Source organism: Pongo pygmaeus, chromosome 9 (assembly GCF_028885625.2).
Source record: "Pongo pygmaeus isolate AG05252 chromosome 9, NHGRI_mPonPyg2-v2.0_pri, whole genome shotgun sequence".
NCBI classification, from domain to species: domain Eukaryota; kingdom Metazoa; phylum Chordata; class Mammalia; order Primates; family Hominidae; genus Pongo; species Pongo pygmaeus.
Window position 1 is genome coordinate 55,465,436 of NC_072382.2, and position 23,450 is coordinate 55,488,885.

The following is a 23,450-nucleotide window of genomic DNA, read 5'->3' on the forward strand; positions in this document are numbered from 1 at the left end:
AAAGGAAATCTGTCTGCCTTGACTCTGTATTTTCACTAACAGAGTCCACGTGTTTTTCCCTTCCACCTGGAGCGTGTTGCATTTAAAGCTAACGTTAAAATCACACATCTTGAAGAGAATAGGATTTCCCAAGTCTTGATGGGCCTTGTGGACAAGGACACCATACAACATGTTGTATTATAAGAGCCATTTCCTGTCTCTCCTCTGCAGTCTTTAAGTACACCTCAGCAGGAACAGCCTTGAGTTGCTTTGGACTGTTGTTTCCAAGGCCCTTTTATTGATTTCAGAAAGCCCAGAATCCTTAAAAGTACAGTGACCCCAGCAAGGGGAAAAGGTGGTCTGGATAAGATCTTCAGCGCTCTCTATCTTTAAAGTCTCTGTGTAATTAGCTGGTCCTGTGGGATGGGACTTTTAGCTTGTTCCATTAAAAAATAAAGCAAGACATATGTTCTATCATAGCTTTGCAGCATAACATCCATTAACAGTAACAAGAGTTAATCTCAACAAGGTCATAAATCTTTTCTAGATAACTGCTGCAATCTCCTCCTATAAGTGCAACCCTTGAGTGGGGATTTTGAGTGTGTAGGCCTGTTAAGCTAAGGTGACCTTCATCGAATGGGCCCAGCAAGTTTCTGTAGTGACAATGAAGGGACACATGGCTATGTATGTACTTGATGGTGGAATGTTACAGTGAGACCTGTGTTCAGTGGAAGCCACACTGAAACATCTTACCTGATGCCAGATCCCAAGTCCACCCTCCCCTTCAGGATGGCCTACCTCCATGGGTTCTTCAGGAGCCAGTAGTTGTCTTTGATTATCCCTCTGCCTCTTCTTTCTGACCTCTAAATGTTGGAGAGCCCCAGGACTCACTCCTCAACCCTTCCCTTCCAGCCACACTCCCTCCCTATTAAGCTCATCCCACCTCATGGATTTAAATAATATCTATACAGGGATGACTCTCAAATATGCATCTCTATCCCCAGCCTCTATTTTGAACCCCAGGCCTACATATCTAACTACCTATTAGACATCTTGAATATAATATGGCCACATCATCAAAATGAAAAACATTTGCACTTCAAAGTATACCATCAATGAAGTAAAAAAAACAACCGATGAAAAAGTATCTTTGCAAGACATATCTGATTGGAACTTGTATCTACTAAAAAACTATTACAACTAGATAATACAAGACAATAAAAGGTCCAATTTGCAAATGGGCAAAGGATCTGAATAGATATTACTCCAAAGTATATATACAAGCAGCCAATAAAGACATGAGAAGATGTTCAACATCATTAGCCATCTGGGAAATGCAAGTCAAAACTACAGTGAGATATCACTTCACATCCACTAGGATGGCTAGAATAAAATAGATAATAAATGTTGGTGAGGATATGGAGAAATTGGAACTCATATACTGCTACTTAGAATGTAAAGTATTCTTTAAACAGTTAAATATAGAGTTGCTGTACAGCAACTCTATCCCTAATATCCACACAAGGTAAATGAAAACATATATCCATATACTAACTTGTACATAAATGTTTAGAGCATTATTCAAAATAGCCAAAAAGTAGAAACAACCTAAATGTCCATTGACAAATAAGTGGATAAATAAAATGTGGTATGCCTATATAATGGAATATTATTCAGCAATAAAAAGACATGAAGCATTGACACATACTACAACATTGACCTTGAAAACCTCATACTAAGTGAAAAAAGCCTGTCATAAAGGACCATATATTGTGCAATTTTATTTCTATGAAAAGTCAGGAATAGGAAAATCTATAGAGACAAAACATCTGATTAGTGGTTGTATAGGGCTTGGGGTTAGGGAGGTAGGATTAGGGGGTAATGGCTAAAAAGTGTAGGGGCTATTTTTGAGGTAATCAAAAGGCTCTAAATTTGATTGTGATGATGGATGTAAAACTCTCACAGATATTCACAGTATAGTAAAAACCATTGAATTGTATACTTTAAATGGGTGGATTGTATGATATGTGAATTATATCTCAAGCTGTTTTTTAAAATAATCATGACAAAAAATTGTAATATGCCCAAATGGGGACTTTTGACTTTTCCCTTCTCTTAAATTTCTCGCTGCTGACTTCTAAGGACATGGCATGAGCCTTCACCAAGTGCTCCAACTACATAACCCAGGGTCATCCTTGACTTGCTTGCCCTTAGCCCCCACACACAAGGCATCAAGCCCTGTCACTATACCTTAAAGAAAAATCCCCAGTCAAATTTCTCTTCTCACCAGGTCTCCTCCCACCTTCCTCCAACCCATCATTATCTCTCCCATAGGCTACAGCTGTAGACTCTCAATGCTTCTCTCTGCCTCCATTCTTGCCCCGTATAATTCAGTCACCTCCACCTTCAGCAGTCATAGTCTATGTTTTGTAACATGTATCATATCACACTCCCTTGCTCAAAACTCCTCCTGGAGTTTTCCATCATATTTTAGTAAAATCCAAACATATCACCCCTGCTTCTCTTCCCAGGTCCCTCTCTCCCCATTCTCCCCCTAACTCACTCCAGGTGGACTTTCTTGTTCCTTAAACATTCCAAGTTCATACCATCCTCATGATCTTCGCACTTGCTGTCCCCGCTACCTGGAAGGTTCACTTTTAACTGACTCAAATCTCGTCTCAATGTCAGCTCTTTGAGAAGACCTTGCCTAAAGAAGCTTCTCACTTTACTCCCAACATTCTCTGCCTCCTTACGCTGCTTTATTTTTTAGAGTGCTTGTTATTGTCTAAAATAATATGATTTATATGTTTACTTATTTGTTCTGTCCCCCCACCGCAATATAACGCAAGCTCCACAAGAATAGGAATTTTGTCTTTCTTGTTCACCAATGTATCTTTCCACCCAGAACAGTGCCTAGCACATTTTAGGAGCTCATTAAATGTTATTGAATGAATGAATCAATGCATGTTCTGCCAGGAAGCAGTATGGAGAATGAACTCTTCTCATTGGCTGTCAGCATGGCAACAGTCAGAAGGCCTTGTCTCTCTGTCCCCCAGAGTTGCTCCACTGCTGACTCTATGTGGGGCAGCGGATCCCACAGAGGAAGGGTAAGAAGGACTCCTTTTTAGTATCCAAACTAAACGTGCAAGCTAAAAGCAGTTCCAAGCATGAGAAACCCTCTATTGTATTTACTGCCTTACGAATTCCCCTCCCGAAGCCACTCTTCTTTGTCCAAACAGCCTTTCAACTATCTTCACAACTACCTTCACGTTGTGGACACATAGTAAGTGTTTAAAACTTATTATAAACAGAATAAGTGTATACACTTATTATAAACATAATAAGTGTATAAAACGAGAAAATGAGAAAGTAGCACTGTGACAGATTGGATTCTATACCTTCCCTCTGCTCTAAAGAATAAGTTGAAGTCCTAGCCCCTGGTACCTGTGAATGTGAGCTTATTTGGAAATTGGGTTTTTGCAGATGTAATAACTTAAGATGAGGTCATTAGTATAGGCCCTAATGCAGTATGACTGATATCCTTATAAGAGAAAAATACCATGGGAAGACAGAGACACAGGGAGAATGCTATGTGACCATGGATGCAGAGATTAAAGTGTTGTAGTAGCTGTGCTATGGTTTGACTATTTATCCCCTTCAAAAATTATGTTGAAGTTTAGCTCCCATGTGGCAGTATTGAAAGAGCCTCTAAGAGGTGATCAGATCATGAGGGCAGAAATTAATGGGTTAATGAGTTAATGGATTAATGGGTTATCATGGAGGGGAACTGGTGGCTTTACAAGAAGAGGAAGAAGGACCTGAGCGAACATGTTAGCATGCTCAGCCTCCTCACCATGACATCCTGTGCCACTCTATTCTAGAGTCCCCACTAGCAAGAATGTTCTCACCAGATGCAGACCCTCGACCTGGGACCTTTCAATCTCCATAACTGTAAGAAATAGATTTTTTTTCTTTAAAAATTATGCAGTTTCAGGTATTCTGTTAAAAGCAACAGAAGGCCAGGCACTGTGGCTCACATCTGTAATCCCAGCACTTTGGGAGGCCGAGGCGGGCAGATTGCCTGAGCTCAGGAGTTCACAACCAGCCTGGGCAACATGGTGAAACCCCATCACTACTAAAATACAAAAAATTAGCCGGGCATAGCAACATGCGCCTGTAGTCCCAGCTACTCGGGAGGCTGAAGTAGGAGAATTGCTTGAACCTGGGAGGTGGAGGTTACAGTGAGCCAAGATTGCGCCACTGCACTCCAGCCTGGACAACAGAGTGAGACTCCATCTCAAAAAAAAAAAAAAAAAAAAGCAACATAAAATGAAGACAAGCTACAAGCCAAGCGGTGTCTTCCAGAGGCTGGAAGAGGCAAGGAAGGATTATCCCCTAAAGACTTGTCCTGCCAACCCTTGATTTCAGATTTCTAATCTCCAGAACTGTGAGAGATTAAATTTCTGTTGTCTTACATCTTTCAGTTTTTAGAGCTTTGTTATGGCAGCAGTAGGAAACTAACACAAGTGCCAACTTGCTGCCAGAGTCAAGGAAAGTGCAAAAGCACCAAGTTTCCCTCACAAACCTAACAGCCTCAATACTCTCTGCAACTGTGCAAGCCTGATTTGGGTGGATATTTTCATTTCCTGAAATGCACGTGCAGTTATAAAAAGAGGCTGAATGAATGTATTTATGTGTGAACCTCTGTTTCTATATGGACATATAAACTCTATATGAAAACTTCGTTCTCTAATTACCACAGTCCACTTCAATGATATCCAAATTAGAGGGATCCATATTTTGCTAAATTAACTAGTGTCCTCATCTCATATCTTCAAACATGTTTTAGAGCAAAGCTGGGTATAGATCTGTAGGAAAATAGGTAGAAAAGTATATAGACATATAGATAAAGACATCTCATGATTCTTTGGATGAAACCATTCTAATCCATAACATCAATAATCTTGGAAAATTTTCAAGTTTCTGATGACAAGAACCAAGGTGTGCTCATATCTAGGCTTTATTAAATGTTAAGTAATCACATGTCCATTCCAACAGACCATTAAAAATTTGGCACACTATCTTCAAAGAGGCCCTAGAAACAGGCTCCATCCCAGCCCTGGCCAGAATGGTATTGGCTACATTTCTTAAGTGTAACTATGAGTGGTTACTGCTGTAAGTACTATCCAAGGATTAACCCATTTATTCTTCAAAACAACCCAGTTAGGTAGGTTGCATTATTATATCTATCTTACAAATGTGGAAAGTGAGCCATTGACCAAGTAAGTGGCTGAGTGAGACTCAAACCCAGGCCATATGAACTTTACTGTTTCTCCTGGGATGAAGCCTGTGAAGTCAGTTTCATAACAGCCTAATTCCCTGCCTGAGTTCTGAACCAATTGAGAAATAAGACAACAGTTAGCAGGAGGCTAAAACGTCACTTTTATTAATGTAGAGACAATGCTGGAAGAGCGTAGCCTATGTGAAAGCCAAAATAGACTGGCCATCTGCCTTCCCTGCAGGCTGCACCTTGCCACAGCCATCGCTCCCACTGATCTGGATGAAAAGAGAAAGCTAAGGAGACCCCGTTGAGAAATGAGGACCAATGGCTGGCACCTTCCTCCACAAGGGATGGGAGAATAGGGAGTGGGATAAAAGGCCAAGAGTGTTTATTTCCTATATCAGTAGAGATTCTATCTGGCTTCATATAACAGGAAAACTCCCAAACGATAGTAATTTAAATAACTTAGGTCTTTAATACTCTCTTCAGTAAAAGAATTCTAGAGTTGGAGAGTCCACCATCCCTAGAATGTAGTTCTTGTCCTCATGGTTCAATATAGCTGCTGGTACTCCAGCCATTACAGCCACATTCCAGACAGCAAAATATGGAAGAGAATGAAGAGAAGAAGAGCATGCCTAGGAGTTTCATGTATTATTTCCATATATATTTGGGCAGAACCTAGTCACAGGGCCACTCCATATGTATCTGTTAGCTATTGCTACATAACAACCACAAAATTTCCATGTCATACAACACTAAACACATATCTGCAGGTTGGCTAGGGTTCAGTTCATCCATGCTGGTCTCAGACAGGCAGTTCTGCTTCAGGTTACAATGGCTGGGCTGATTCCATTTCTCACTGCAGGTCTGTGTTTCAGTTGAGTGACTGTCCCATGTGCCTTTCATCTTCCTTGGGTTGATGGGCTAGCCACATCTGTTCCTCATGGCCCAAAGAGACACCAAGGAGCAGACAGAAATAGGTGAGGCCTCTTAAGGTCTAGACTCAAAACTGGCACACTGCCACATCTGTTCACACGCTATTAGCCAAAGCACAGATGCATTACCAAGCCCCAAGTCAAGGGCAAGAAGTACAATCCACCCATGCTGAGGACACAACAAGGGTGTGGTTCACGGGGGGCGGGGGCGGGGCATAAAGAAGTGAAGCCGGGTCAATCTACCATACTTTGCAGCAAGGGAACCAAGAAACGTCATGCTTTGGCTGGGTGGCAACAAGCCTGGCTAAAGTCAGAGATATTACTAAAAAAGGGAAGAATAGAAATTCAAAGGTAGTTACCAGTTTCTCCCCTACACTCCCTCACATTTTACCAACTTTATAAAATATCAGTACTGGCCTAGTGCAAGTTCTCTGTCATTCTTGCCCTCACCTCAAGGCTGTGTATAGAAATAAGCACTCACAAGTAGGCCAAAAAAAAAAAAAAAAAAAAAAAAAGGTTCTCAGTGAGATTGTCATGGGCCTGTGCTTACCAGTGCTCTCCACTTTTGAGTAGGTGGGACAGAGTGATTTTTTTTAAATATGTTTTATCTCAAAGCCCTAAGCCCGGAAAGATGAAATTCATGCAATCTTAGGAGGTAAGACCCAGACTTCTCTCTGTGCATCTTTCCTGAACACCGGCAGTGAGTGCCACATGATGGAGCTGGCTGGAAGCCTGGAGGCAAATCATGCAAGTGAATATACCACATAATTGCAGAATGCCTCTGCCTCTGTTTCCTGATTGAAAGGAGTAGGCAAGAGGAATCAAGTTATGAAATAAAAATACCTGGGCTATCCTGAGTCCCCTGAGCCCACATCCAAGACCCCACATACCCCAGCATCCCCCCTGGACTCCCAGACTTCGCCATGATCCAGCAAATCCCATGACAAATCCTGGGAAAAGAGTCACCAGTGAGACTGGAGTATCAGACTGGTGACTCTTCTTCTAAAAATAAAAAATTAACTCTTAAGTTTCCCCTATTTCTCCTTATCCCCAATTAAGGAAAAACATATTTAGAAGGTTTATAAAAACATAATAGAGCATTTCTAACTGAAATTCCATGGTACCTGGGATCTGCTTTGAAATACTCTAAGGAAACAGAGTTTCAGTGTGGGGAGACGGATCATGAAATAAACTTGGACATGAGTCGGTAATTGTTGAAAGTGTGTGATGTGGACATAGGAGTTCATTATTCTGTTCTCTCCAACTTTATGTATACCTGAAATTTTTCAAGATAAAGAGTTAAACACAACACACACACACAATGATCAAAGGAATCTCAGGAAGGAGATAGAAGATGATGAGTCAGCACCAAGCTCTGATCCCACAGAGTGCACTTCTTGCCCTTTCAGGAGCACTGTTGCTGGGAAGAAAAGACATTACACTGAGTTTAGTGTTCACAGTGCTGTGCACCTGCCAAAGTACAGTTTTAAGGCCAGTCCTGAATGTATTATATGGAGCTCTTATTATCATAGACTTTTCCCAGCCTGGAGCTTGACTGCAGGCTGGACACCTGTGCACTTGGCATGTGGATTTCAGCATCAGCTTGTGAGGGCATTTCTTTCCCGGTGAGGATAGCCTAGATCATCTCTGTAGCCTTTCATCACTGAAGCTGAAGATGGAGGTAGAGCATGAGTATGTTGTGCTCATTTGAGGAGGACAGAGTCAAGCCTCTGGGTTGACCTGATCAGACAGCAGAGAACATGACACCGAACCCTAGGGCCCCATCTCTGAATAAGGAACATGAGGGCTCCACCCACTCAAAAGGAGAGAAATGGCATTTCTTTGTTATTTAGAAATAGGTTTTCCTTCTACTATAATTTGAGTTCCTTAAGATTTGAGACCATTTTATTCCATTTTGCCTGGGGCCTAGCACAATACAGGAACTACATAAAATGTTTGCTAAATTGAAATATAGTTGAAGACTGACAAAATGATCATGAAAACATACACAATGTTTTAACTTGTCCAGTCTTTCTGTTCAGATCTCAGATCTACTCAGATTCTCTTTCTCTTTTTCTTCCTTCTTTCTCCTACTCCCATCTCTCTCTCTCCCCCCATGAGGGTGATTAATAATTCAGCAAATAGTGTATTCTGATGGTTAAAAATATAATAATTGATATTTGTTTCTGCAGCAGCACAGTATCTCGTTTTCCCAGGAGGGCAGTTTCCCATGGCTGTTCCAGGTTTTGCACAACAAAATTGATCAATCTGGGGGATACCTATAAGGCTGTTTATTAAGAAATAAAGATGATGGTTAATGGCTTTGTAAGAGACACAATACTATAATCATGTTTTAAACACTGACATTTATTTAGGGTTTTGTGAACTCATACATTATTAGGATAAATTCTAATTTATATCAGTACATAATAGGCAAATATATAATACAATAAATTGCATTTTTGTACATAAATACAAAATTTGAGGTAGGGCCTCAAGAATAATGACTTCTTAAATGAATAATGTGCAGTATATAATATGTAATCTATAAGATATATATATATATGATGCATCATTTGTAACATAATATATTTTCTTCATGTATAGTTAATGAAAAAATATAAGGACCTGATTAGGGAACATGTATTTATTCATGGGCAACAGTACCCACAAAAGATGCCTGCATTTAGGACATTAGCCAAGTACACAATGTAAGAACTAACGTATTCCTTTACAGGTCCATAATAAAGTGCAAAAAAACACGAACAAATGAGAGACAAAACAGTTTTTAGTCAATTACTAAAATACACCTATAAGGCAAATGGTTACCTGAAGATGTATTTAATCCATGGCAGGCAAGTCAAACCACTGCTTGCTTTTCAGAGGTGATGAATACCCAATCTGAAAACACTTTCTCTTTGGCTGCAGGCTGCTCAGAGGTGACCTGAGCAAAGACCACATTTCAAAACTACTTGGCCTTTCTGGGCAATTAAAGCAAAATCTGGAAAAGATAGGAAGCTTCACTTTCACAAATCCTAGGGCCACTTTGTGGAGAAATGAGTATCAAGGCAGAATCACCCACACCTTTGCTCCCAGCCTGGAAGTTTTCTGCTTGATACCCAGTGTGAAAGAGAAGGAAATGCTCCTCTGTTGGCCTTGGCCTTTTGGTCCTGCAAAACACCCTGCCACACAGCACGTCCTCTCTTGAGTCATCTGCCTCAAAGAAGCATGTCCCAACTCAAATCCAGGTGCAACAACAGTAGTATGATCTTGCCATCTCATCTTACATTGAGCAACAGTTATTGTGCTAGCCTCTGGGAAGAGGACAATGACCTATAGCCAAGGGAACAAAGAGAAAAGAAAATCTTACTTTTAGGCATGGGAAAACCATGCTGACAGCAAAGGTGGACATGAAGCACTGAGAGAAACGTAGATGAGGAAACAAGAGCTTAATTAAGGGAAAACTCAACTCCAATGCAACATTACCACAAAAACAACCCAAGTCCTATCCATTTAAAGGTCATCGTGTTAAACTCTTTTTAAAGTGCTGCTTACTGAAATACAAGTTGATTACATTTCTTACATATTAAAAACACATTGCAAATTTCAAAGACATTGAGGTCATCATGATTTTGCGTTGACCACAGACCTCATGCAATACATAAATATAAAGGAAAAAGAAACAATAAAACAGAACTAGACATATTTGTACCTGATAAGCACAGTCCTAAAGATAATAAAAGTTACTAATATGCAAGACATTTGCATAAGAAGTCACAACACCGATTGTTAAGAAATATACATTTTTTCTCCTCTAAGGATATGACAGGATTACTGTTTTTCACATATGGCTTTTTTTCTCTGAATGAGTTTCTGGCATTTGTTGGTGTTATGAAATCATCTCACAAGTAGAAAATGCTCCACCATTCTACACAGTGAACCAATGAAAGTCTTTCCTCAGCTACTTGGTTTTTTCCCCACTTTCAAGGGAAATTTTCAGGTGCCAGTTTCTAGCAATGTTATTCATTTTATTTTTATCCATTTATTTTTTTCTCCCTATTGACTGTACATTTTAATATCATGGAAACAATCCATTAGACAAGCTAAATTTACAAGGTAACCAATTCCAGGTAAATTTGGAATCTTTCACCTAAGCATGTCCCTTTAAACAAAGGGAAAAAAATCTTGGAAATTATAGTGAAGTGGGGTTGGGGGGAAACAGCTGCTCAGGGAGCAGCTACTGCATCTTACCTGGACAAATCATAACACAAATGTAAATGCCCCCAAATCCAAAACACGCAGCTAGTGACAAGGTCTCCATTCTCACAATTAAGTTAACTTTCAGTTTGTACAAAACAAACCTGGCAGCATCTGTGGGAGCCCCCCACCCCCACCTTCTTTTCATCACAAAAGCAATAATTAGCAGAAATTGGGTTGGTGTCCAGCATCAGACTCGAGTTTTAGCCAAGAGGCAACAGGAGAGCCAAAAAACATTCATCCTGACACAAACATACCAGTCCCATGAGAGAATGCTAATTGATTTAAGCTCTTTTTCTCAACCTTCAAATTGGAAAGCCTGCAGATAATTTCCAGGCCTAAGTTATTCCTCCGGGCTCCTCTCACTCTACCAGGTATCAGTTGGAGAGGCTCATTTTTGGTACCATTGTGCAACATCTGCTGCACTAATTGGGGGCTTCTCATCAATATGGCTTTCTTAGAGAAACCTGTGTTCATGGCAGAGAGGTGAGGCCACAGCTCAGCTTCCTAAAGCTAAGTTTAGGGGAAGCTCAGGGTTTAGTCTCTGTGATAGACTCAAGCAAGTTCGAGCTTTAGGAGACAAGGGGGGGAAGGATGAGAAGGAGAGGGGAGAACAAATATACACTGCAGACAAAAGACATGAAAATCTAAAGTTCAAAACCCATCTTTGTTTCCTTTTCTAAAACCTTTCACAAGCTACTCTTAAAAACTGGAAGTTCATATTGATGTTGGCAAATGGCAATGATACTTGCCCTAGAAAAGGGAGAGCTCAGTAAAATGAGTTGAGACTTTTTTTAACAAATGAAATCTTTTAAAAAAAAATCTACATTAAAGTCTGTTGTTGGGTTTCATTGCTGTTAAACAAGATGAAAATGTCACAACAATATACAAGATTTGAACTGAAAACTTTGCCTGAGACCCTGTACTATGAAGATAAATGAAGAAAATGATTTAAATGATCTCCCCTAAAGGAAACAATTTTAGGTTTAGATATTATTACTGTAAGGGAAAATAAAATTCCCAGACTACACTATACTAAACTCACCATCTCTACAGAATTCATAAGATATTTATAAGGACAGAAAACACCACGACAAGTTCACACTACATGAACACATGTCACATTTTTAAAATTTCATATATGCATGTTCAGGATACAAGAAGATAATAAAGTTTACACTTCGCCAATTTCTGCAGACATATGATCCGCTCTCATTAGAGTGCAGTTAAAATGAGTACTGTGAATAGGGAACTCTTAAAATTGAATCGGCTAAATGTAGTCTTAAAAGCTATAGTCTTAATTGGCTTACTCACTACTTACCTAAGCTGTATTTATCAGAAAGTTCTAAAATACCATGTCCTAAAATGTACTACCAGTGCAGTGAATATTTTGGTTGCTTTCTATTAAACTCTCCATTTCTTAGATTTCTCTATGACCACAATTGGCATTTACTGTGAATGAAAAAGAGTAAAAATTAAGAAGTTATCTGTTTTTTAAGAGCATGTGTCCTATATATATAATACGTAGACAGAACCAGGCTAAGTCTTGTTTTCCCAGAGGTCAAAAGACAAGATGTCTACAGCTTATAGAAAGACATTTAGAGAAGAAACACAGGATCTTGACATTGAACCATGGTGCTAAATGTCATGTAGAAATGAGCATGGAGCTCCACTATGAACGTACAAAATGGGGCACAACTTATATGATGGCTTCTTGGGCAGAGGTGGAGGAAATTACCAAAAGAACTCACAAATGTGGTTATTTAAAAAAAAAAAAAGACAGTTGAGGGAAGAAAACTGATAGTTCAATCAAAGTCACAATGTGCAGACTGTAGCATCTGAGTTAGTGGTAACTGGAGATTGCTGATCCAAATGAAGGAAACAGATCCCCAGTGGTGACTGGAAATATAAACTTAACCACCTCAGTGGTGTCCAAATTGAATGGTCTTGTCTTACATCCAAAACATTTTCTGACCACTGCTGACTCTCTGAAAAGAAAAACCTGTCTTGAACTTTGTGTGTCTGAACAAGATCACTACATTGCTCAGTTCTGTTCAAGTCCAAATTAAGTCTTGTAATTCAGCCATTCTGTATATGCCTTACTGGCACCCCCCATGCCATCACACAGTGGATACCTCTCTATTGACCAAACCACACACACCTACGAGTGCTCACCTAACTGATCCTCCTCTGCAGGGTAAAACGTGTGGTCAGGGGACCAACCTGACCAGAAACAGTCACCAGGGGCACAGGCAAACAGCGCTTCAGGTGGTCTGTGTAGCTCTTTACTACAGCATGTGACACTATGCCTACTTTTCTACATAATCACTCTCATGTGTGGATGTGAACCAAGATGTAGGAAGAAAGATGAAGAAAAATGGGAGGAGAGCTATGGAAAACATTAGGAGGAGGCAGAGAGGAAAAACAGGATCAAATCTGGACCATCCCACACCACTGGACTAGCACTGAGTGCCCAGTTCCAAATCCTTCACTGGCAGTTTGAGTCCCAAGGAAGAGGTTCCCAAGGGGTCGATCATGTTCTTGTAACGCTCCCCACGGTGTTGAGCTAAGAATGGGCCCCAGTCCGGCTGTGGTGAGCACACCAACTTCAGCCTCTGCAAAGAAGCCAAAGACAGACATACATGGTCACAGAAGTAATGCACCTTCCCCACCTGGGGAGGACCCACCCATCCCCAAACTGCTTATGACCACTTTGACCAGAGTTCTTGCTTGAGCCAAGAGGCCCTCTACGAAGAGAGGCAGTTAGGAAGATAAGCGTTCATTAATTAATTAGGTCAGAGACATTAAAGAGGACACTTAGTTTGGTTCACTTGAAATTATTTACATCACCCTGCAAGCAATATTGCAATTGCTCTGTGTTTGCCTTGCACAAGATTAATACAGGATAAAGGGCCCAGATTTTAATTATACATTTTTTCCCTCCAAATGAAGAGAATCCACAAGCTTCTCTCTTCACTGCCAAACACAGTCAGCAAAAGACATGTGCTTGATTACTTTTGTTCTGTAGTCTCAACAGTGGATTGCTACATCTAAATAATTGGATTTTGTTTAGCATATTTCCCAGAAGGATATAAATGACCAGAGGAAAAAAAAAAATCCAACCCCAAAGATACATCGCCAAGAGTGAGCAAAGATTTTAATTATCTGTTGACAAAATACACGCTTCTGACTTGGTTCAGCAGTGTAGGTTCTTGCAGGCAAGCTAAAAATAATAGGAATGTCTCTAATCCTTCAGCTGAAATTTTTATGGAAAACAGAACTTGACTGGAACATTTTCTAGAAAAAGGAAAGAAAACATATTTCTGACTAAGAGGGAACAATTATATGTTTATTACCTTTTAAAGTGAAGCTGGTACTTACAGCTGTTAGTTTAATCTCTCCTTAATCATCAGTTTGCAACCTTTGTGTCCCAAATCCACCGTAATAAATTTATATAGCCAACTCAATCAGTTTAGAGATTTTTAGCCTAAGACAAAAGTGGCAGAGGCCAGACCAGGTTCTATTCAGAGGGAAAGAGATTTCTGGGTCAGTTGGTGGGGAGGCTTATGTGGGGCAGGAGTGAACCATCTCTGGAAGCCCATGGGGCCAGTCACTTACCTCATTTACCTCAAGGGAATAACAGAATTTCCTGAGGTTGGAAACTAGAATACAGCTGCAGTAAAAAGATTCCTATACCTCCTTTTGCTAATTCTGTCTCCACCGTTAGTCCAATGAAGACAAAAGCTACCTCCCCACCCAGTGGACTTTTGCGTTGTGCACATACCACATGCCTGATTCCCATCCTCTGTCTCCCCTCCAGAGCCTCAATGGGATAACCCAGAGGCCTGCTCCTTCTTCATTCCTTTTTCAACCCATCAGACCAACAGCAAAGGCCAAACTGTTCTTCTCTGCCTTCTATCACCTGAGTCTAGTCCAGTGCTTCACTAACGGGGGAGCTTGTTAAACTGTAGATGCCAGGGTCCCATTTCCCCAAGACTCTGGTTCAGTAGGAGTCTTCTGCCTGGATTCTGATCATGTGCATTTCCAACAAGTTCTCAGGTGAGAAGGATGCTGCTGGTCTCTGGAGCAAACCCTAAGTAGCCCTGATTTAGTCCAAAATGCCACATTCCTGGATCCTCAAGACCGAGGCAGGGCTGAGTGATTCCTAGCACACCTGAGCAAGCGACTCCTCATAAATAACAAAAGCCTGACCACACTTCACTGGTGGCACAAGAGGCAGTTCCCTTCCCATTCACTCAGGAGTGACAGTGGGGATTCTTCACACTAGAGATGGGAATTGGGTCCAGCAAGGGATCAATTGACAAAGAAAGACAAGTCTCACCTCATACCAGCCAGGTCCTGAAATTCTCACTACATTCTATGGGAACAGTGACATTTTAATCAGCTGAGACCCTCAACCATCCCTAACAGAGGCACAACAGGAGGGGGTAGTGATTTTAAGTTTAATGGTAATAGATGTTTGGGAAGAAGAAGGCTTAGACAGAGAGGAGCATCAGGGAAGGGGGAATCTGATGTGTGGTTAAAAACAAAACACTGAGATTTAAGCTGTGGATGAGGGAAAAGGAGGAGGAAACTCCAGGAAAGAGGAGACCCTCCGATCGTTTATTCCCCAGAGCTGTCACCACACTGAGGACTAGCATAATAACAGTTCTGCTTGCAGATTGGCTGAGCCCTTCCATTAGAGGAATCATACATAATAAAAATGGGTTTAACAGAAACAGTGGCAACTGTAATCGCTTCATCACCAAGTCTCCCTCTTGAATAAGTTTACCGAATCTTTTGTTTTTTAACATGCAGAGCTTTTATGGGCTTTCCCTTGGGAGGAATTGGGAGGGAAAGAAGTAGACAAAATTACCTCAATAAATCTTCCAGGGGCCAGATGCATTTTTATCACAAACATAATCGGGATCCAGATGACGGAACAGGCGAGCATTAGCCATCCGAGCACCATGGACCAGTTAGGATAGCGGTAAGAGCCATAGGTCATGGGCTCCCACTGGTAAAAGCTGAAACAAAGGATAAACTGGAAAGATAAAAGTGACACACGTTAGGGTGGTGGTGTGAATTATTCAAGCACTCAACACTATTAAACCCCTGTTATGAGTTTGATGTTTTCGTCTCTATTATTTTATACCCACGAAAGAGTAGTATTATTAATCCATTTTTCAGATGAAGAAACTAAATTTCAAAGAGATGGAAATTATATATTCTGAGCTGCTGACTCTGCATTTGCCAAACCATGGGAGTGGAGTAATATGTGTGCATGTGTATACAGACAGACAGAGAGAAGACAAGTTTAAAGGATATATACCAAGGTGACAAGTAGGCAGAGGTGGGCAGGGGTGATAGTGGGTGTTTTTAAGTAGGAGCTGTCTGTACTTACTTTTCCTTTTTCTTTTTGAGACAGAGTCTCACTCTGTCACCCAGGTTGGAGTGCAATGGTGTGATCACGGCTACTGCAACCTGCCCCTCCCAGGTTCAAGCGATTCTCCTGCCCCAGCCTCCCAAATAGCTGGGATTACAGGCATATGCCACCACACCCAGCTAATTTTTGTATTTTTAGTAGAGACGGGATTTACCATGTTGGCCAGGCTGATCTCAAACTCCTGATCTCAGGTGATCTGCCCACCTCGGCCTCCTAAAGTATTGAGATTACAGGTGTGAGCCACCGCGCCCAGCCTGTATTTTCTATAATGGGTAATAATCAAGCTTTTGTTATAAGAAAGAAACCGAGGCCAGGTGCAATGGCTCACACCTGTAATCCCAGCACTTAGGGAGGCTGAGGCGGTGGATCACCTGAGGTCAGGAGTTTGAGACCAGCCTAGCCAACATGGTCAAACCCCATCTTGACTAAAAATATAAAAATTAGCCAGGCATGGTGGCACGCGCCTGTAATCTCAGCTACTTGGGAGGCTGAGGCAGGAAAATTGCTTGAACCTGGGAGGCAGAGGCTGCAGTGAGCCGAGATCATGCCACTGCACCCCAGCCTGGGCAATAGGGCACGTCTTGGTCTCAAGAAAAAGGGAAGGGCATAGGAGGGGAGGGGGAGAGGAGAGGAGGGGAGAGGGCAAGAGGGGTGGGGGGTGGAGGGAAGGGAATGGCAGGGGAGGGGAAACCCATTAGGTTTATGTATTCTTACTTTTAAAAAATTGAATCTACTTTGCTTTCTTCTGGAATGAGGAATGGCCCACATCCAGGAGCTGCCTCTAATGCTGGCTGAGTAAGACCCAGAGTAGTCCCCAGGCAGTGACTGAGCTGGAAGCTTGGTCCTATAATAAGCTGTGGGACAAACAGAAGGGATGCACAGCTCCCCTTAAATGACTCAATGAGAACAGGCGTCATCACCAAGTGGTGAGCCGTGAGCCCAGAGACCAGCAGGCTAATCTTGGCCCAACCACTAATTAGCTGAGGGACCTTTATGTCCCAGACTTCCCTGCTATAAAATGGATATATCTCACTCTGTGTATACCACACAGGGGTCTTCTGGAAATGATAGTTTGGTATTTACTCATGAGTCCCCCCCTTGATTTTAAGAGAGGTCATGATGTGTTTTCTGCCCATTGACTCCTATCACTGCACACACGGGCTAGCAACAGCCGTGAGAACCCTCTGAAGACTTGGCCAGTGCAGCTAAAGAGAAAGAAAGGAATTCAAGTGCTGAAAATAGAGGCATCTTTAAAAAGTGGAGCCAAGGTTCTAACTTCTCTACTCAAGCCTTTGGGGGAAAATTTCCCTGAAAAGTGTATGGCTCCCTGTATTCACCCTGCCTGTAGCAACATCAGCCTAGAATAATGTACCCATGTAAGTCCTCTCCTCCTCTCCCCACCCCTCTCTTCCTAACTTAAACAACAAAATAACTGCCCAAAAGTGACTGGAAGGAATTTTACCAGGAAAGATAATGTATGAAAGTGTTTTAGAAAAGTGTGAAGTGCTAGATGGATGTAAGGCATCTGTATTATTGCCACAAAGCCCAGGCAGCTGGGGCAAGTGATTATTTCAGTACAACAATAATTCAATATATTGATTCAAAGCAACATGAGCCCAAAGACAACTGCTGGAAAAAAGTCTTCTATGGAAAGAGATGTCTACTCTAGGCCCCTTTTTAAACATTTGTCCCTAGAGTTATAAGCTTTATTAACCAGAGTATTGGAAGTATGGCCTAATGTAATTATGGTAAGCTGCTCCATTTCATTTACTATATAAATAGCAATACATCTGCTTATGTGCATGCATAACTCAGTAACGTGATCCGACTATGTATACAATAATTGCATGGAGAATATTTATAGCTCTATAAATCCATGAAGGCATATATAAAAATGATCAATTTCATTTTAGGGGCTCCAAAGTAATTTAAACCCATAATCTTAGCCTATTGCAGCACACCACAAATATCCATTTTATAGAAGCGCAAATGGCAAAAAATAAGTGTTGGGCTTGGTCCTCCGACACTCATTTCCAGTTGCACAAATATCACATCGAATTTACCTGTGCAAATTTGTCCTTTGCCATAAATTTCCCTCTGCCAAGTTAACTTTGATGAAACCCTGTCCTTGGCTGGGACTGGCCATGATAGGTAATAATTTAGCCACTGAGTCAGGTACACCCTGACCTTTTTGTGATGGCAGCCAAAGAAAGTGCTGGAGGGAGACTCATCAGTTGACAATGATGATGGAATTGACCCCTTCTCATTGTCCCTAGTTCCCAGCCAACACAGAAAGGGAATCTGGTTCAGGATGTTTTCTGGGACCTCTCCACAACTTTCTGGCATAAGATTTATATTAGTAACTAAATAAAGCACAACATAGTTGAGGAACTTTCTCAAAAAACAGCAAGTCCGTAAAATTCCTCTTCTCTGACATTCTGCTCACAAAAATGATTAGAACTATTTTAATCCAAACTGGCCAAACTCAAAGATGAAAGTATTAGGTTTTTAGAAATAATATATAGGTATTGGCTTGAAGCTTAGACAGTCCTGGATTCAATTCTTGGCTTTGTCACCTCCAAATCTAGTGGCCTTGGGCAAGTTCCTTGACCTTGCCAAGCCTCAGTGCACACATGTGTGAAATGAGAGAGGAATCACCCAGCAGGCAAAGTGGTCCTAAGCTTTAGAAACAATGCTTATAAAGTGTCTGCCTAATATAGACCACAACAAATAGCAGCGCTGATTATTACTATGTGAGATGTTGTTCCAGAGTATAATAAAATCCTCTGAAGCACAGTATCTTTTGGGGTGGGAAGAAAAGCAAGAGAGAATCTAGAACATGTTCTAACTTTGATTTTAGCCAAGCATAAATCATGAGTGGTAGGACCCAGGGAAGAGGGCAAGCGCAGTAGAGATGGGAACACCGGAGGCCTGCGAGTCTGTCTGTTCGCAGATGTTCTCTTCCCACTGATTAGGTAAATTCAAGTTCTTCATATACATTCCAGTCCTGAATTCAAGAGATAGAAAGCCTACCCTTTTCAACTCCTATGCCCCAAATCTGGTGGGACTTTTCAGACAAATTGCAGACTCTAAAATATAGGTACGGATGTCAGCCTCAGTATGATGTTCGCATCAACGCAGAGGGAGATCAATGCTGAACGATTTTTCTGTCTACATTTCTAGCTTTTCAGAAAGAAATTGAGATGTTTTGATTAAAACTCATTTTATGAAGGAAGGGGAGAGAGGGAGGGAAGGAAAGAAGAAAGAAAGAAAAAAATGCATTCCCTTTGCAATTATGCTTTCATCCTGTCTTGCTTTCCTTTAGCGAAACTGGGACCACGTGTTAATAGTAAAACAAAGGTCTTAATCTGGTTTCTAGTGCCACCTACTGGATCCAGTGGGAATTACAGCCAACATCCTCCAGCGTTCCCAAAATTACACCTGTACAAGCCACAGAGGAGGATGGGGAAAAATCTCTGTCAATTGCTGTGTTTGCAGTGTGAAGTGGGGCAAAGCTGGCAGCTTATAGCACAATAACAAAGGTGACAAAATGAGAATGTAAGTCCCTGAACTGCAGATTTTCTGAAATGTGAAAGGCTCTGATCTTTAAGAAGGTGAATGTCAGATGATCCCAAAATGTCATCATCCCACTTGAAGATGACAAAGTAGTTCTCAAAAGCAATAAAAATTAGCATAAAAGTTTAATGCTATATTAGTTGTAGAGCAGCTGTGTTGAACAGTGATTAAGAGCATGAATTCTAGAGCCAGACCGCCTAAGTTCAAATCCAAGCTGTTGATAATTATTAGATGTACAAGGCAAGGCAAGTCACACCAACTCTGGGCTTCCGCTTCCTCATCTGTAAAGTGGAGATAATTATAATGCCAATCTTGAGGAGCTGCTGTGAGGGAGAGATGAGGCTATACATAGGAAGCACTGTGAACAAAGCCTACAGCATGGTTAGCACGTGGAAAACGTGACTGTGATTGTAATCCATTATTAGTACATAAAGCAGACTGATATAATGGGAAATGTGCCATAGGGGTTCTCCAAAGACCTGTGCATGAGTCCCAGCTCTGCACCTGACCTGCTAAGCACCTTTAGGCAAGTCTTTTCAACTCTCTGAACTTCAGTTTTCTCATTTGGAAGACAGACCAGCACCCAACCTACCAGCTCCCAGGCTTACACGCAAGCACGCACTGTTCAAATGTAAAACACCACATACGTATGCAAGGTGCTATCTGCACAAGAAAACATGCAAAATCCTTACGGTTAAAATGGTTGGGGTTACAAATGCCCAGCAGACTTTCCAGAAGATGTTAGGCTGGAATCCAATCATCATCTCTATATCTTCACAGAATCTTTGCAAGCCTGCAAATAGACAAGCAGAGAACAGGTATAAGGCACAGTAGCAGGAAGGTGAGGTGGGGGCAGGGCAGGCACTAGAGCCCCTCGACTCAAGCACCATTGGCTAGGGCTGGCCCCAGCCCGGTATCAACATGACCTCTATTAAGCAGGGAACCATCAGATAAATGACTCGCTGCCAGGAAGATTAAGGCAAATTGAACACTTAAATAGATATTAAATATGCTCTGTGGTGATGTTCAAAAATGTCAGCCCACGGTGACATCTAAAAAGCTTAGTTCCAGCCTGGCCCAGGCTCTCAGCATTGCCACAACCTGACATCTCACATGTGCAGCTGTTTTCTGAGGTGCTTAGTGACAACTCTGGCAAAACCAGTGAAGATTGTGGTCAATAAGCAGAGCATATTCTGAAAGCCTTGGAATTTAGAGAGAAAATCACTGCACACTGGCTTTTATCCCCCACCCTCCCAAGGACACTCTTCCAATGAGTCATTTATCTTTGTGCCGTGCAAGATGATAATCGCACACAAAAACCAACGTAAATTCCAAGTGTCCATCACCCACTTTGTTGGAACTCAAAGGACTGCTGTCTTCTTTGTCATTCATCAACCTCACTAAAGTAAAAACAGAGGAGATGGTTACTCTCATGGCCCTAGACAACCGCCATCCCTGCACCCTCTTGGTTTAGGAAGGTTTTTAAAACCACTCCTCAAAAGAAAAAGGCATTGACAAATATTTTAGAATTGGGCAGTTTCTTGCATTCTTTTCCGACCTCATCAGAAGTGTGGCCTTCCCGGAACTGTGGAACTAAGATGTTGAATGGACCTGTACGGTCTCCAAGTTCAAGCTCCTTCATAGTCAGCAGCTCTGATTTCAATGTGGCCTCAGCTTAAAAACTCATCATTCCGGCCGGGCGCGGTGGCTCACGCCTGTAATCCCAGCACTTTGGGAGGCCGAGGTGGGCGGATCACGAGGTCAGGAGATCGAGACCATCCTGTCTAACACGGTGAAACCCCGTCTTTACTAAAAATACAAAAACGCTGGGCGTCGTGGCGGGCGCCTATAGTCCCAGCTACTCGGGAGGCGGAGGCAGGAGAATGGCGTGAACCCGGGAGGCGGAGCTTGTAGTGAGCCGAGATCCCGCCACTGCACTCCAGCCTGGACGACAGAGCGAGACTCCGTCTCAAAAAAAAACCTCATCATTCCTTCATCCTCCATCATTTTCGTGAAAAGTGGGTACCTGCAGGTCAAGAGGGACTTACCAACATGTCCTCCCATCAAGAATACTCCTTGCGCATTTTCAGGCCTTCTTTCTAGACCTTGGTCCCTTGCTCCTCCTGTTCTCAGGATTTCCCAGCCTCCTCAGATTTCTGGGTCTTTTGCCCTGAGCTCCACGAAAGCAGATGAATTCAGTCTCTGGGTGTTCCTCTTCCTGCCTTCACTGGCCACCTCTCCCCCTTCTGCCATCACCTCCCTGGCCACCACCTGTCTGATCAGTGTCCCCCACCACCCCCACCTCAGTCCCCACTTATCCTTCCTGGTCCTGTATTTTCAGTGCCTGCCTTCTGCTACTTGGAAGTGGGGAAGGATGGATGTGATGAGAGAAGACAATCTCTTGCTGGGCTAGAAAACAGAGACTGGAGTTTTCCTTCTGCAGAATGGAATAGTTCAATTCAGACCCTTAAAAAATGGCCCCGCTGGGCCGGGCCTGGTGGCTCTAGCCTGTAATCCCAGCATTTTGGGAGGCGGAGGCGGGTGGATCACTTGAGAGTAGGAGTTCGAGATCAGCCTGGCCAACTTGGTGAAACCCCATCTCTACTCCCCAGTAGCTGGGACTACAGGCGCCCGCCACGACGCCCAGCGTTTTTGTATTTTTAGTAGAGACGGGGTTTCACCATGTTAGACAGGATGGTCTCGATCTCCTGACCTCATGATCCACCCACCTCGGCCTCCCAAAGTGCTGGGATTACAGGCGTGAGCCACCGCGCCCGGCCGGAATGATGAGTTTTTAAGCTGAGGCCATATTGAAATCAGCTGGGCTGGGCATGGTGACGCATGCCTGTAATCCCAGCTATTTGGGAGCCCGAGGCAGGAGAATCGTTTGAACCCGGGAGGCGGAGGTTGCAGTGAGCCAAGATCACACCATTGCACTCCAGTCTGGGCAACCAGAGCAAAACTCTGTCTCAAAAAAAAAAAAAAGAAAAAGAAAAAAATGGCCCTACTAATGTTCTATATCTTGATTTGGGTGCTGGTTACATTGGGGTGAAAATTCATTGAGCTGCAGCTGTTGTGCAGAAAAGGGAACCCTAGTACACTGTTGGTAGGAATGTAAATTAGTACAGCCACTATGGAAAACATTATGGATGTTCCTCTGAAAACTAAAAATAGCATTACCATATGATCCAACAATCCAACTACTGGGTGTATATCCAAAGGATGTGACATCAGTATGTCTAAAAGATATCTGCGCTCATGTTTATTGCAGGATCAGTGGAATCAACATAAGCGTGCATCAACTGATGCATGGATAAAGATGTGGTGTACATATACAATGGTGTACCATTCAGCCTTTTAAAAGAGAGGAAATGATGTCATAAGTGATAACATGGATGAACCTGGAGGACATTATGCGAAGTAAAATAAGCCAGGCACAGAAAGACAAACACTGCGTGTTCTCACTTATGTGTGGAATCTAAAAAAAAAATTGAACACATAGAAGGAGACAGCAGAATGGTAGTTACCAGAGGTTGGGGAATGGGGAAAATGGGGAGATGTTGGTCAAGGATACAGTGTTTCACTTAGACAGGAGGAATAAATAATAAGTATTTGAAGTGATAGAAATGTCAATTAGCTTGATTCAATCCTTCCACATTGTATAACACATATTATAGCATCACTTTTGTACCTCGCAAATATATACCACTATAACTTGTCAGTATCTAATAAAAAATACATAAATGAAAAATATATCATGTATGTACATTGTACTTCAATCTTAAAATTAACCCAAAAAACTCCACTCCAGACACCACTACCAAAATAATGGATCCTGAGACCCTTCACAGCCCTCCGTTCCTGACATTTGCTTTTACTTCCTACCAAGCTCAGACTGAGAATGTCAGCCACCCCTCATGGAAAGCAAGTCTTCAGACCCCTGACAACAGCCATCGTGGAGGGCCGCCAAGCCTCA

At 42.1% G+C, this 23,450-nt stretch overlaps 1 protein-coding gene across 1 annotated transcript in view; it reads right to left on the reverse strand.

Moving 5' to 3' along the window:
- Positions 1-8,541: 8,541 nt before the first annotated feature.
- The window catches only part of LOC129007715 (sodium- and chloride-dependent glycine transporter 2), a 59,027-nt gene continuing 44,118 nt past the window's right edge, over positions 8,542-23,450 (reverse strand). The window contains exons 14-16 of the mRNA XM_054438916.1: positions 20,167-20,267; positions 15,329-15,496; positions 8,542-13,067 (exon numbers count right to left, since the gene is read on the reverse strand). Of these exons, the coding sequence (XP_054294891.1) occupies positions 12,912-13,067; positions 15,329-15,496; positions 20,167-20,267 (425 nt within the window). The 3' untranslated portion in view covers positions 8,542-12,911. The remainder of the gene's footprint in view (positions 13,068-15,328; positions 15,497-20,166; positions 20,268-23,450) is intronic.